This window comes from Lacerta agilis, chromosome 14 (assembly GCF_009819535.1).
Source record: "Lacerta agilis isolate rLacAgi1 chromosome 14, rLacAgi1.pri, whole genome shotgun sequence".
Lineage (NCBI taxonomy): Eukaryota > Metazoa > Chordata > Lepidosauria > Squamata > Lacertidae > Lacerta > Lacerta agilis.
The window spans coordinates 27,480,717-27,497,281 of record NC_046325.1 but is presented as its reverse complement, the minus strand read 5'-3'; the positions used below and the strand labels follow the sequence as shown (position 1 = coordinate 27,497,281).

Genomic DNA, 16,565 nt, shown 5'->3' with positions numbered 1-16,565 from the left:
ATATATCAAGTAACAGAATGTAAGGAGGGCCCCGACTGGTGAAGTGTTGGGGTGGGGGGGGGGAGAGGGAGAGAACCAATGCATAGCTCTGGGTCATGAAGGAGACTTTAATATGGGTGGTGGCGGCAGGGGGGGGTGGCGGGTGGAAGAAAGGGGTGCTTTGGTGAAAACAGGATTGGGCTAATCACAATGCTGTGGAGGAGGAAGAAATCACTCTGAGGAATTTTTGTGAGGTGGGAGAGGAGACATCATAAAGCCCATGTGCTTTTAATCAGCTCTATGGTTCAAGCCATGACCCCAGAAGTTTGCATCAAAGGCCAAATTTGGTAGAAGTAGAGGGAGTGTATGTAAGGGAATTTGGGGGCGGGGGGAGAAGAGAGGGGGGCCTGGGGAACTAGACGTGGCAATTTATGAGAGCGGGGAGGGGGGTGCATTTCTGTGCACACACGTGCTGCATCAGGACCCAAAGCAGTTAGAACAAGAGAGGGTTCCCTTCTGTTGTTGTTTTTTAAGAGAAAGAGATACTCCCAGGTCCAGATTCCGGCAGAGCCCTATAGGCACAAGCTATGGGATCCTACTGCCCCATCTCAAAGGCACCAGCCTCTAGTTGCCATCCTCTTCCACCCCAAAACCCTGTAAGTGTTGGTTTCCATTTATTCCACACACACTCACCCTTATCTGAAAGTGCAGCTATCTTGGACCTCAACACAGAAAGTGCCCAGCTTCAAAGTGCCCTGGCCTCAAACACACCGAAGTGAAGCATCTCCAGCACGGAGGAAGAGCTGACAAATGCAGCTCCCTCTCCCTGCTCAATTTCTGCAGGTCAAGAGGCACGGGGGGGGGGGGCCTACCAGAAATGTGTGGGGGGGAGTGCATTGCTCTTTCCCAGCATGCAGTTCAAGAACAATTTCCCCACAGCAAATGTGAGCAAAGTTAACAACTGCAAGAAGCAAAACAACACATACACACAGGACCACCTGGAAAATATCCTAAGTAATTAATGGTTGGAGTTGGGGGACGGGACGGGACACCCATTTTCTGCTGGCAAGCTCTAACAGCCCCATCACTGGGCAGAATCTAGGAGTCTTGCCCCTATGCCAGGGGTGGAGAACCCATGGTGTTGCTAGACAAACCCTTTTACAGTGGGCTTTGGAGAGATGGTGTTATCAGGTTGTTGCTTTTATTTTGATTCTGTATTTTGTGGTTTTATATTTTGAGTTTATTCTGTGAACCGCCCTGAGACTTCTGGGCATAATAATAATAATAATAATAATAATAATAATAATAATAATATACCCACATCATCCCTGACCATTGGTCCTGCTGGTTGTGGCTGATGGGTCATCACCATTGTTCCCAGAGAGGCATGTTATGTATAAAAATCATGTGCCCTGCCAACAAAGAATGGATTTTAGGGCAAGCATCACTGCGAGGACTTCCTCCCATGCTCATCAGAAGTGATAAACCCCTTCTTCAAATTAAGGCCCTGGGGCCGGATGCGGCCCAATCGCCTTCTCAATCCGGCCCGCGGACGGTCTGGGAATCAGCGTGTTTTTAGATTAGTAGAATGTGTGCTTTTATTTAAAATGCATCTCTGGGTTATTTGTGGACCACAGGAATTCATTCATTCACACACACACCCCAAAAAATATAGTCCGGCCCCCCACAAGGTCTGAGGGACAGTGGACCAGCTCCCTGCTGAAAATGTTTGCTGACCCCTGCTCTTCCTCCATGCCCCACTGTCTCACATCTTGCTAGCTGCCAGTGACCACACCCAGCTAAACCAGACTTTTTCCTCTCCCCACCCCCCAACCACCACCCCTACCTGCTATTGTGCCTTATTCACTGCTAATTAAAACAAGGCCTACTTCACTACATCCGTATTAACTGGATCCAGCCGGGCTGTTAATGTGGCAGAGGCATAAACACTGCAATTATCAAATAAAGGCAGTTTGGAAGGGGCAAGGGGGGGGCAAAGGCCTGCATCAGGTGTTGCACTGAAATTACATCTACTTTCCCCTGCTATCTTCCACCCCACCAATAAAAAAAAACAAAAACCACCTTATTCCATGGCAAGGCATAAACACAAGTTAGGAAAAGCTACTTCCAAAGTGACACAGAATGCAGCAGCTCCCTTAGATGGAAGGGAGTTTACAATTTTTGTGTGTAAACACACACACACACACACACACACACACACACACACAGACTGTGCAGACTGTTTTGTAAAACAGGCCAATTCCGGATTCCAAGAGTGAATTTTTTTTTGGGGGGGGGGTACATTAACAGGATGGGATGAGATGTAAACAAACGAAATACTTTATTTGCGGCATGAGCAGTGTTTGGATTTGCATCCCTCACCATTAGGCAGGAGAGGCCTAGGTGCGTCTGATAAAGGGTGGGGGTAGGCCTCACTAGGATTTCCTGCTTAATAATAGGAAGCTGGGCATCTACCTCAAGTGGCAGATGCTGGGGTTTTTTTGGGGGGGGGGAGCAGTGGCAGATGTCCCCTTCAACCCCTTCCCCCAGCTATTTCCCTGGAAGATGCTGCCCAGGCCCAGTGCTGATGAAAGGTCCAGACCGGCAGCTTCTGCGCATGGCTTGGGAGCAGGAGGAAACATCTTGCCCTTCCCCCTCAGGTGGAAAAATATTTTGGGTTGGCCCTGCTCAGGTGCCCAACTATTGAGGACATGGCCTAAATAAGGAAAGGGACATTTTTTGAACTGACATTCTACTGCACCCGATCCTATCCTGCTTTCTAAACTGTTACTTCATCCATTTAAAGGTGGGCATCGGCATCCAAAAGAGGTTCTGGGATGAAGCCCTGGTTTCTATTGAGGTTTGAACTGACAGCACCTCATGACTCCACCAGTGAGTCTGTGGAAGAAGACACGAGAGGACCAAAATGACCAGACAGAAAGCTCAGATATTAACCATTCCCCTCAGAGGGAAATGGTATAAAAATTCAGGGCTCCTCAAAACTCAAATGCACACCTGTTGGAGGGAGGAGGAGGAGGAGGAGGAGGAGGAGAAGAAGAAGAAGAGAAGCAGCTATAAAGACCACCTGCAACCCAATTTTTAACGTCAAGACTCAAGGCTCTGAAACAACAACAGCAACAACAGTTTGATTATTTGTACCCTGTCCATCTGACTAGGTTGCCTCAGCATATATAAAAAACATCATAAAACATTAAACACTAAAAGCTTCCCTATACAGGACTGCCTTCAGTTGTCTTCTAAATGTTGTATAGTTACTTAACTCAACATTTTATGGAAGGTGTTCCACAGGGTAGGTGCCACTACCGAGAAGGCCCTCTGCCTGGTTCCCTGTAACCTCAGTACCGTGGCACCACCGGTTGTGGACAGAGGTCCAGTTGGATCCCAAGGTTTCCGCAACCTGAGGACAGCTTCTGCGTGCAGTGAAACCTGGTCAAATACTTCCGGGTTTGCCGCTTTCGCATCCTGAAGTTTACGTAACCAGAGGTACTACTGTACTTGCAATGAAGGAATTGCAGAAGGCTTTTGGAACTGAATGATGGGGGTGGAGATGGAAAGCAGAGCCTCTGAGCATGTGCAAAGTGTCTTCATGTCACCTAGTTAAACCAGTCATTGTGATTTCCAGGGCAGAAGGTGTTAATTTGTGCAACCTCTCGGTTTTGAAACTGCACATGCAAAAACACCCACAAGTACATCTTGGGCCCCAAACGAAGTGGGCACCATGCCAGCGCAACTTGGAGCCTTGAGGCAAAAGGAGCCAGTCTTGTCAGCTCTGGGAAAGCTGAGGTGTGTGAACTTTGCCCCACTGAGCAAATGCTAAGAATGTGCTAGACAGAGCAGGCAAGTAGGTGGAGAGAAGGGCAGGGAGCCAGGCTTCAGAGAGAATTCCCTGACCTGAGATTCCAGGCTGGGAGGAGGGGAGTCTAATGGCATTTGCAGGGTGAAAGGGAGCAGCTAGGAAGCATGTGAATCGTGGCCTTCTGCAGCACACTAGACTTAATTTAAGCACTGTTTCCCCAAAGTTATGCACTGAATTCCTGAGGCTATTTAGTGCTTACAGGCTAACGCTGATTCAACAGTCCTCCAGAATCTGAGCCCTTGCCTATTGCATATTGTAGTTGAGAACCAGCACTACATGAATTCTATGCAATGTGTTCTTATGAGAACATACAGATTGAGGCACTATCCCTTTGTAAAAAAAAAAAAAAAAACCTCTCAAAATCAACCACAGCCAGGATACATCAAAGTTCAGTGCCAAGCCCTAGAACATGCAGAAGCTCATGTTTCCAAGGGGTCCGGCTGTATAGAGGACAGAATAACCCCTAGGAATCAGCAGAAGTCTCAGATCCAATGGCACAAGTCCCAGGCAGCCCAACTTAGGGGTACCCACATCAGCCAATATATTTCACACCCACCCACTCTGGGCCTCCTCATTCATTGAACATGGCTCTCCCTGGGATGCAGTCCTAGAAGCTGCTTGATAGGTTTGCAGCTTCTACTATAAAGTCCAAACTGGGCTAGAGGGAAGCAGACGGTCAAGAGAACTGACATATCTCATGACAGAGCAAACGGGTTTAAGTATCAGCTGTTACCAAGAAAGGGCTCACCCACACTTCTGCTTCTCCTGTGCCTAGAAAGCAGGGTCAGGGGGGCAGCCTTCCGCTTGCCCCGTGCTTTCTAGCCATCCGCCCAAGCAGTTTTGCCTTTGCCCTGCCACCCCCCCCTCCCTGGAAAACCCGTTCCTTCGAGCTAAATCAGAGCAAACATCAACCTGGAGAAAACCCGATTGACATTTGATCCAATTCTGTGGTAAACACTGGGCTTCCCTGAGGGAAAGAGGCAGGGCAAGCAGACGTGTGGATGAGGTTTGAAGAACGTAGCATTTCCCACAGAACGAACAGAAACCCAAGTTCTAGGTTCAGCCAACAGGGATTTAATTGGCTGCATTTCCTCGAGAAGAGAATGCACATAACACATGAGGTTTTTATAGGTAGCAACCTGGAAAGCAGAGAACGACCTGCCTTTAGCAGTATTTTTTATTTTTTTTGATAAATCACTTTAACCAATTTTGAGATTTGGCCTTCTCGGTCCGTGTGCTTGCTGTTCCGTTAACTAAATCAATCTGGGTCTACAGTTTGCTTTAATGTATATGGTTTGACATTGATGTTGTCCTGATGATTATTTTGCTTTTAGTTTCAACATTTTAAACTCTATTACTATCATCAAGGCTATTTTGTCAGTGCCTTTGTTTATTTTTAAATTGCACTTGTGCTTGAAACAAAACACTTAACTGAAAGCTGAGTTTTTAAACATACACAAAAGCACAAACACGCTAATTTTCCTGGTCCCATACCTTGCCAAGCAGACCTGAAATCTTACTCCATCCGCAAACTGGACGGACTAAAATTCAGCATCAAAAACAGAAAAAGCACCCATGGATGAGAATAAGTGATACCTAGGAGTCCCAGCTCCCTATCCTACTCCCTTCCCAACTCAATACGCAAATTGCTGAAACAGAACCAAAGGATCTTGACCCTCAAACAGAGGGCAACAGAGGTGAGTGATCAACGCAGGCTCTCACTTGAACTATGCAGCCCCCACCAAACACCCCCCTCCCAAACTGCGCCTCCTTGGCCTCAGCATATGTCAAGAGGTTTGTTTATTCCCTTTAAACCTTTGTTTCCTGTTATTCAAGTTATTTATAAAAAGGGCTCTCTTGCCTGGAAAGTGGAGAGGGGAGGAGATAGAGAAAAATAAGAGGGAGTGAAGAGGGATGGATTCTATTCAAGCTAGAAGAAGAAGAGGAAGAGGAGGAGGAGGGATGGATTCCATTCAAGCTATTCTTCCAATGTTATCCAAAAGACAGGCTCCCTTCATGCTTCCCATCCTGCAGAACAGGGAGATATGCCATTTGGGCCTCTCACCCCACAGGGCATAGCAAACAAACAAACAAACAAACAAACAAAAAAACACAACACCAACCCAACAACAGGAAGGGGAGAGAAAATAAATGACTAGCAAGCGATACAGCTTCTTCATAGAACTGAAGAGTTGGAAGGGATCCAGAGGGTCATCTAGTCCCACCCCCTGCAAAGCAGGAATTTCAACACTAGGTCCCCCATCCAATTTGAAACCATACCGGACCCTGCTTAGCTTTGCGAATGTGTTGGCAGTTTTAATGCTGTGCCACTTGCTGCCAAGGACACAGATAGTAAAGGACCCCCCAAAATCCGTAAGCAAGACATATGCCAAAACATACTTCCCTTCCTAGCTCTAAAATGAAGCCCAGCGCTCCTCTGGGAAATGCAGATTTCCAGGGGCAAATGCTGTTGGCTGGTACTATTCAGCATAGAAATGCTGATGTGCCCCTACAATCAGCATGATTAACATTGGATGTCTCCTTTTATTCTTCGTGGTTGGGGTTCACAAGGAATATGTAGCCTCCCACCCCCACAATGTCCCCAAGCGCACCCTTTTGTTTTTTTCCTCCGACAAACATGAATGACCCACTGGGGAAGAGTAAAAGCACAGAGCTTTGGGGTGAAAAGTGTGTTAGGAGCAAAACCTACCCAACCCCACTGCTGGGGAATGCCACAAAGGGGTATGCACAAGATGGGTGGGTTTGCATGCAGAAGACATGCAGAGTTTTCTTACACGTGCCCAGGATCACTGCAATATATAAGCCCCAGTCTTCCAAAGCAGACAGGACGCTCCAAACACACGCCAATACCACAGCTGAATTCTTACCATTTACATGTAGTAATTTAAATGTTCAAAACACGTCAACTGCGTTAGTCAGTAAATCCTTACAGCAACCTTATAAAGGAAGGGAAGCGTCATTCCCATATTGCAGGCAGAATATTGGCTGGCCTTAGGGTCAGCAAACAAAGAGGCTAATTTCTGCAGTGGCAACTAAAATACCCTTGCAATATGTCTTGTCTAGCCATATGGAATAAGCTGCGCAGACACCAAGTTGTCTCTGAGAGGTCCTCCTCCAGGTACCTCTGCTGTCTCAACTGAGGTGGAGAGCAGTGGGGGAAGAGGGCTTCTAATCTTTAATATCTTTAAAGCAACAGGTTGCAGCGACTGTAATCCGTAGCACCCAGGCTAGGGCTGGGGAAGACTCCTGCCAATGTAAACAAAGCTCAAGCTAGATACAGGAAAGACCATTTCACCCCACCCCACCCCTTGCTGTCAACCTCTGATGTATCTCTTATTTTGCTGACACTGTTTTACTGTTGATGGATGGATATTGATTGATGTTCTATTGTGTCTTAGAAGATCTATTATAAACCGCCCTGGAAATTTATAATTTAATGGCAGTATTTAAAGTGCTTTAAATAAATACATACTTAAAATATTGATTAAAATAGTAGTGTTTAAAAATAATGACAACTGGCTTGCAGAGCTTGAAAGAAACAAGCAAAGTTTGCTCTGAGATTGTAGGATGCTTGGCTTGCAACAATTCTGCATTGGGTACATCCTTAAGATTCCTTATAGCCTGCAATCAACATTTTTACAAGAACACCAAACGTGCACACAGTACATCCTGGCTCCCCTCCAAAGGAAATCAACCATACAAAGCTTGCCTTGAACTTTATACTGCTTAGAAAGTTGTGGTTGGGGTTTTTTTTTTTTTAAGCCCAGTGTCTGCAAAAACATGAAGTTTCACTCCTAATGATGACAGCTTTTTCTTTTTAAAAATAGATGTTTCTGGTCCTTAAGACTGCAAAGATAAGCTTAGAAAGGTATAGGTGATGCCTGGTAACACTTTTATTTGGGGTGGGGGGAGGAAGGCCGAGCAAGATTTCCATGCATCAGGAATTTGAAATTCAATATCCCACATAGTTCCTTGCTCCATCCCATAATGAATAGCGGAGACTATTTAAAGTAAGCAAATAAAAAAAAACTTATAAAGTCTACAGGTTTCAAGATTCTGCTTTTCTTCCTGCAAAATCTGCAGTGTTTTGTAGCTAAGGTTATTCACAACCTCCCTGATAGACTGAAAAATGGATTGTTGGGGACACAAACATCAGCCTCTCCTATAAACCTGCAGAGTGGCACTGGGCACGTAATCTTTCCCCATCTGTAAATTGGAACCACCGCTGTCTCCTCCCATTCACAGGTTTGCTATGAGGATGAACAAGAAACAACGTAAAGCCTAGTGCTGTATAATAATAATTATTTTTTACTAATACTAAAAATTAGTTTGGGAGCAACAAATGTACAAGGAAATGGGTCCAAGGACTTGGAAGGATCACAGAAAATTTCAGAGAACCTTGTAGAGCACTAAACCCCACCCCATCCCAAAACGCAAACAAAAATGGCTTCAGTTATTGGCTAAATATCCACACTTTTCTTCTTCGGAAACGTTTTGGATTAGAAGCATTTTTTCCATCCAAGATGCTAAGATTCCCCAATCAAAGGAATTATAGGGAACCACTGCATTGTTTGAACCACACAACACTTCTTAGAAACACCCCTGGTGCTGAAAAACAAAAGATCTCCCCAAACCGCTAACGCTCACCCAAATGAGAGGCAATGTGGTGCGGCAACCACTGCCCAGCAAAAAGCGTCAGGGCACATGGAAGACTCGGAAAGAAGGCTCCTTAACAACAGACGTAAGTTCTAAAATATGGAACCGGGTGCAAAAGTCAAGAGTAGAGCTCAGGAGCTGCCTCAAAGCGTATGAAGACTGGGGGGCTCCTTCATTGCCTCTTGATTTGCTGGCAAAACAACAGCTCACTCAACTCCTGTTTTTTTCTAATTTCCTGCCTAGTTGCAAAATGATGTTCCTTGCCCTCCGGCTCTACAGCTTCTCCCAAGTTGCATCACCAGTTATATTGAGAGAGATGTAGTATGTGCCAAAAACTGGGGGGCTGGAAGGGGTGGGTGGGGAGGTTCAGTGGGTGCACCATCATACTGAATGAAAGGAAGAGATGTTTTGTTAGTAGTTTTCAACCCACATGCTGTGCGCAAGGATACCTCAAAGCTTAGTTATTCACAAGTCTTCATGGCAGGACCCCAAAGAAATCTATTGCCTCCTATTTGGACTGGAGGGAGGGAGAGGGAGGTGCTAGTCTACTGGGCGTTCGGCCATGTTAAGAAAAACAGGTGTAGAGCTTAGAGGCATACAGTATATATATAATTCCCACGACACTTGCATGAGATCTAAGTTTCTAGTTCTGATGGTTATAGGGATAAGTTGGGGGGAGGGCGGGTGGGAAACGAGACAAGGAGAAACAGCAATCAGACAGAAGGAAGCAATTATGCAGAGAGCAGAAATATTTTCACAGTTCCAAAGTTTCTGTAGGGCTGACTTGAGTTTTCCATGTTCAAGGATAGCGATTTGAGGATTAAGTTGTCAGCCTTGAATTGGGCGCATGGGCGCAAGAGTACAGAACCTGCCAGGCAACCCAACATTAAATTAAAAGCTAAATTTTAAAGGGATCTTTTTATATATAAAAAATTGAAAAAAAAACCGTTTGTTAATATTATAGAATGCTAAACGAATGTGAAGTTCAAGACTTCACTCTCAACCTCATTTCCATCACCATCTCCCTTCACACTTTTGCTCAGATCGCCCCCAGCTCCTCCTTCCACAGCAGAGCACCGTGTCTAACACACAGCAAGCAAGATGGTGCAGTCAATTGCGAGGACATAGAAAGCAAGCGCGTTTTGCCTGGTTGTCCCGGGGTGGGGTTGGCAGCACTATCACCCCACAAAGCCAATCTAGGAGAGCTCAAGCCTGCTCTTTTCTGAGGTGTATTCCATAATCTTACTGCACAGGTGAGAGGCCTGGTATTGAGAGGAGCAGCCAGCATCTCCTGAGAAATTCAGCGTTACGTTTTAAGGGCTTCAGAAGATAGGAGACGGAAGCAATGCCACTTGAAATTTAATGCACTGGAGACAGGATGCATGCATCCCCGAGCAAGATTTCCAGGAGTCAGGAAACAGGGCTTCCAAGTCTGCATGTCTTTTATTCTCTCCACGACTCTCAACAGTATGAATTCTGCAACCAGAAAGTGAATATTGGGGGGGGGGGGGGGTTCTTACCAAGCACAATATTTACTGGTCTCAGAATCGAGCTTGCCTTTGTATGGATCTAGGGATTATCTTTGTGCAGTAGTTTGAATTTGTTGCTGTTGTTTTTTAAAGGAAAACCATATAAAAGGTAACAGGTTTTCGGTATTCCATATGTATCCTAGGAGCAAGCAGTATCTAAGAGTGGAGAACAAGAATAACAAATTCAAATTTGGCTTTCTTTCACCTGTTAACTTACATACAGGGAGAAACCATTCTGAAAGCGTCCAATTGTCGTGCAACAGTTGACGGTGGGTCCTTTGGGACAAGCATCCTGTGCAAGTCATGTGACCTGCAAGAGACCATGGCACCCCAAAACACACGTTTTTGGACACCGTGATCTTGCACATTTTGGGTCGCCTCCAAAATGAGATGTCCCATACAGTTGATGGGTATGTGCCACAGAACCCCTGGGTGGGTTGTGCAGATCACCCCCCGGGGTCCACGGACCACCAAATGGGAACTGTTGTCCTACAGCACTGGTTTAGGTGGAGGAACCAAAGATCAAATCCTCTCTCGGCTATGAAGCTCACTTGGCGAGTCACTGACTCTCAGTCTAACCTACCTGGAAGGGTTGTTGTCAGTTCACAACATCGGTTCACATTCCTTGGAGGAAAGGTGGGGTGCAAAATGTAATAAATAGATATGTACCCATGGGAGTGTCGAGATGTTTAGCAGGGCTGCCTGCCCAAATATTCGTATGCATGTAATACATCAATTATTGTATCTCGGTGTTGAAACTTGGATAGAAGCCCAAAAAACATTGTTTTTCAAAACTTAATGGGGTATCAAACACGCTTCACAGTCAAAATAAAAAATTCCTGAACGTGTTAGAAGAGCCTGGGCGTGTGTCAAGTCACGTGACTGTGGATTTTATGGACAAGTTGGCAAAGTTTGCTGTTATTTAATTTCTGAATGTTGAAACAGCTCAACTGTTATAATTTCAATTTTTAGGTAAACATTAAAGTGGGTGGGTGGGTGGAGGAGAGATTAGAACTCCAAAACGTTAAGCGTTCTCTTTTCAAAAGCTAGAAAGTGCGCCAAGCTTCAAAAACTTTGCATTATGTTTTCATGCCAAATTTAGTAGAGGCCTGGCAGCATCAAGACACAACTTCACGGGGTCTCTGGATTAAGGGGGCGAAACGCTACATCAACCAAAAGAAATGGCCAAGAAGAGACCATTCTACGAAGAGTAAAAATAACTGTTTGAAATAAGACACAGCATGCGCTCTGTTTTGTCACCTGCACTATAGACTGCTGGCCTTTCAAATATAGAGAACTACAACTTCCATCAAACCCGGCCAGCATTGCCAATGATCAGGGACGATGGGAGTTGCAGTCCGCAACATTGGGAGGGCAGCACACCGGCTACCCTTGCGAAGACTGGCATTCTGGTAAGCTGAATACTGGAATTGACCTTGCCTCTCTCCTAACATGCCAGGGGGGCTATCCGCTTCTTTTTTAAAAAGCTTTAAAGAAACACACGTTTCCTCATCAGCTACAGATCCACTCTTGGTTGTCTTCCCCATAATGCACTCACCCCAAAATTGTGAACAATTAAAAGAAAAAGAAAAAAGTAGCAAAAGTGCTCTGGAGGCCAGAGAGTGCGAAGTTACACTGCTTTACATCAGTCAGACTATTTGCCCATTTAAGCTGGTATTTCCTTCTCTGAAAGGCAGCAATGCACCAGGGTGTCCAGCAAAGCTCTTCTCACATCACCCTGACACCTGTCAATCTTTGCTGGCAAATTGAACCTGGGACCTTCTGCATGCACAGCCCATGTGTGTGCGTGTCGGTGACGCAAGCGGGGCATAAGCTTACTTTGCCACCCCCACAGCAAAATTAAATCTGTCCCTCCTAGAAAACTCACAGAGCCAGCATTCCCCCCTAAAAAACACCAAACTAAGACATGGAAAGAAAGGTGCATTCTGCAAAATGCAGCGTGGCAGCTTTCAAAACTGGCCCCCGCTGCTCTAAACATGTTGCCTTTATGCCAGGTGAATCCATCTCTCTCTCTCATTGCACATATAGCGCGCCCACCAGCCCCTGACTCTTGACCGTAGGGTACTTACTGGCTGGTGATGGTGTGCTGTACCCGCTGACCGGCAGCTGGTGTTGCATCCCTGGCAGAGCTCCTGGAGGCGAAAGGCCCCCGATCATGTGTGGAAAGAAGAACGCATAGTGTGGGACTGGGTAGCTGTTGAGATGCCCGCTCCCCGGCGTGGAGCAGGAGCTGCTGTTGCTCGCCATGGCAGGTACACTCCGCAGGCCTGATCCTCGGGCAAAGGGATTCACATAGGGGCTGAGTAGGGAGCAATTGCCATCGAAGCCTTATTCATCCAGGACCGCCAACGGCTCGATTCGGCGTCAATGCAGCCTCCCCCTTCCGAGAGGCCAGGCAGGGGGCACGCAGCACGTTCCGTCCGCGGGTTGACCGCTCAGGCAAGAAGGAGCAAGCGCCGAGGCTTCAAAGGTGATCTCCTGCAGTTCCCTCTTGAGTCAGGCCCTCCAAAGCGGGCATGCAGGGGAAGGCAAACAGGTCCAATCCAAACGTCAGAGCCGGAGCTGTAAACACAGAAGGGTGAAAAGTGAGCAAGGCACTGGCATTGCATGTGTGTTCGTGTTCGTTACATTTACAAACAACCTTTTCTTCCAAGGAGCTCTTAAGGTGGTGCGCATGGCTCTCCCCCCCCCCCCCATTTCATCCTCACAAGCACCCTGTGAGGTAGGCTAGGCTGAGAGATGGTGACTGGCCCAAGGTCAGCTTCATGGCTGTGTGGGGATTTGAACCCTGCTCTCCCGGGTCCTAGTCCAACATTCTAACCATTGCGCCACACTGGCGGGAACCTCTGGCAATTATGCAGAAATGGTCCCCCAGAACCCCCCTCCTTTTTTTTGCACCAGCTGGGGATCACCTTCTTGCTTTATTTCAAAGATAAATCCAAGGCAACCCAATTTTAAGTATCTTGAATTGCATTTCCCTATAGATCAGATTCTGGAGCCCTCTAGATATCTGCTAGACCAAAGCTCCCATCACCCGGCCTAACCACTGGCAATGCTGGCTGGGACTGATGGGAGTTGCAGTTCATCATGATTTGGGAGGTATCCGATCCGAAAGACCAATCTTGGACGGCATCCTGATCCCACAGTGGCCCATCAGTCCCCAAGCAGGGCATGAATGCTATAGCCCTCCCAACTGTCTTCCCCAATACTGGAGGCAGTACACGGCCTTCATGATTAGCTACTGTTAAGATACTACACTGGTTCAGATGTTGTCTGGCAAACATAGTTAATCCATGCATTTTAATTAAGACAACACATATGAATTTGTTTCTAAAAACATATGGGGGGGGGAGAAGACTTGAGGTACGAACCATAACAGAGCCTCTTTGAACTCTTATGATTCTATAAAATAGACCCTATGTTACCTTACTTGTAGAAATATTTGGGGTGACACACCAACACACACACACACGACAGAGAGGCTGTCAGTATGGACAATATTGAGCAATTGACTGGTGTGACTCAGTAAAAGATAGCTTCTGATGTTCCTGTACACACACCCGTTATGCCGCTCAGTGCAAAATAAATAAAATTTAAGGGGCCCGAGTGTTTTAGTCTAACTTAAGCCCCACTGCTATTTTTGTTGATACATCAGATTTGCCTTTTTGGTATCTCTCTGCTCTGCTCTGCTCTTCCTCTGTCTTGATCCAGAATAATGATCACCCACTCTCTCTCAATGCACGTGCTGCCGTTGACTTTACATGGCAGCAGCCTACCCTCACTGAATTCTATAGGACTGAGAAAGATAAGTGTTAGACAATGCGCTGCAAACTGGCATTGAGAGGAGAGCTTTCGGTGAGCAAACGTTACCCTACCCTCCTATACTCTGCTGTTCTGCCCATGCAGAAACTTCCTCTCCAAGACGTCTGCAGAAGCAAGGCGACCTCACAGACACACCAGCAGAAAGAAGATCCTTTTCATTCTGTCATTCCATCGGGGGGGGGGATAGGTGGAATGGGGAAGGGGGTGCAGAAGAGCAACAGGACCACAGCTCAGGCACCACACACAGGCGACTCTCTTCCTGCACCCCAAAGCTTGGGTGCTGTTTCTTCTTGGTCTCTGCCGCCCAGCCAGCCCTGGCTACCACCACCACCCAATCTCCACCCCTCCCCTCCGTGGGTAATTACCACGGGAGACCATTTATTGCTCTCCCTTGACAGGAGGTGACAGGTGGCCCAGCCCCTCCAGACAAATGAGTTGGAGGTCGGGAGGTTTGGGCTACCTGCTGCCCCTGCCGAACCATAAATCACTGGGAAGGGGGGGAAGAGAGAGAGAGAATGGAGTGCAGACCACTAAGGGAAATGCTGATTAATGAAAAACAAAATAAAAGGTCTCCTACCTTCCCCCCCCCCATCCCCAAGGAAGCAGATGGAGGAAGCCGATTCCTATGGAAGACTTTGAATAGAAGGGGGGGGGTCCCTCTCTGCCCTAGCAGTACTCTATCATGTTGCTGCACACTTAATATTTTTTATGTATATACACACCCCATCGGAGCCGGACCACAACATTCTGCTGCCAGAGGCAGAAAATATGAAATGGCAACGCACCACGCACCGGGAAAGAAATCAATTCCTCGGTTTATTTAAAGCTTGCCTTTATTTCAATCAACACCCATCATGTCAATGGGCATTTGCAGTCGCCATGTTTGTTGCAATGGGCCTTCTGACAGCTCCCGTCGTTTCCAGCGGGCATACGTGCCATTCATTTTTAGCATGCCCCACTGGGAAGTTCTCCTTCTCAGGACCCACCGAAACAAACAGGAGATCTTGCACGGCTCCTGTTAATGTCAACGGTGCTCATGCAGGAGAAGTTCCCAACGGACTGTGGCCCCGCGGATCTGGGGCTTACCCAGTTCCCAACTCTGCTGTACCAAAAGAGCTCTGCTAGAGGCAGCCACACCTCACGTCGTCTGCATGGTCCCAAGTACAACCCCAACACAATTTTGCCCACTAAGGAAATTCATCAATCCAGCCAGAATCTTCTTCTGGAGTGCGTACTTTAAATAATTGTTATGTACATAATTGGCAGACATAGAATCGCAAGGCTGACTTTTTAATTCCGTTTCTCTCCTAATCTTGCTTTTTCTGTGACTTTTAACGCGAGCTCTCTGTTAACTCTATTTACATGTATGTTTTGGTTTTTGAAGACTGATATTTGGGGATAAATGAAGATGCACACAGGAAGGTGAAGGGCAGAGGATGTAGAGACTTGAGTGAGCGGCAGGCCAAAGGGGCTCCCTCGGGGAGTGGGGCTGAGGAAAGAAGGGGAAGCTCCCAGGTGAGAGCTGGGAGGGTGCACTCTTTGGTGCGTGGAATAAGGGTTAAGATATAATTGTGATAGAGAGTTTGGCATTACAGTGGTACCGTGGTACTCGAACAGCTTGGTTCCCGAATAAATCAGCTCCCAAACAGCACACACCTGGAAGTGTGTGCGAACACCTGGAAGTAAGTGTTTGCGGTTTGCGAACGTTTTTCGGAAGCCGAACGTCCGACATGGCTTCTGCGGCTTCCAGTTGAGTGCAGGAAGCTCCTGCAGCCAATCAGAAACTGCGCCTTGGCATTCAAACCATTTCGGGAGTCGTTTTGATGCAATGGCCTGTAGGCTATGCAAATAAAGTTTGTTGTTGTTGTTTCGGGAGTCGAACAGACTCCTGGAAGGGATTAAGTTCGAGAACCAAGGTACCACAGTCTCTCTGTCTTTCTCTCTTTGCTTCCTTTCTTATTTTTAATTTTATTGGTTTGTTTCTTCTCTCTCTTTAGATTAGTTCAGCTTTAACTGTATCTTATGTTGAAAAATCTCAATTAAAAATTAACTAAACAAAGAAACAAAATTCACCCACTACTAAGGGACATTCCAGTCTGGGTTTTTTATTTCAGTGTCTTTTGCAACATGTCACTGACACAGCAAGAGTGCATTACAGGTGGATTAAGGCTGGGTTCCAATTTCTTAATTCTTCCACGATGCTTTCTCAGTGTTACTACATTATTGCCGTCTGGAGGGACGTTCTAGCGTTACAGCGCAATAAAAGTGGGAGGGAAAAAATAAACCGAAACACCTGTGGTATAAAAAGTTACAAGACTCCAGCAGGAAATTACAGGACATGCACCGATTGAAAATGAAGTAGCACACCGGTCCCAAAACATGCGCAGGCACGGACCGTATTGAAAGCGAGATCGTTTGTAAGTGTCCCAATGCCATCATAAGCTAGGGGTTGCCACCTCTTCTCCCTCTATTTGCCAACCCCACCTACCTGCCTACCCCTTTGCCAACCCCTCCTCCGTTTATACTCCCTTTACACTTCACCCACCCCCTTCACTTATTCCTCCAGCCCCTCCGAAGTGCTTCCCCTTCTGTTGAGCAGCTTGCTTGGGCAGCCTACCCCCCCCCCCCGCTTGCTTGCTTGCTTGCTCACCTGCCTACCA

At 46.7% G+C, this 16,565-nt stretch overlaps 1 protein-coding gene across 1 annotated transcript in view; it reads right to left on the bottom strand.

Moving 5' to 3' along the window:
* RARA (retinoic acid receptor alpha) overlaps positions 1-12,645 on the bottom strand; it is a 154,778-nt gene extending 142,133 nt beyond the window's left edge. Inside the window, exon 1 of the mRNA XM_033170644.1 lies at positions 12,153-12,645. Coding sequence (XP_033026535.1) covers positions 12,153-12,330 — 178 coding nt within the window. The 5' untranslated portion in view covers positions 12,331-12,645. The remainder of the gene's footprint in view (positions 1-12,152) is intronic.
* Between the last annotated feature and the right edge of the window lie 3,920 nt (positions 12,646-16,565).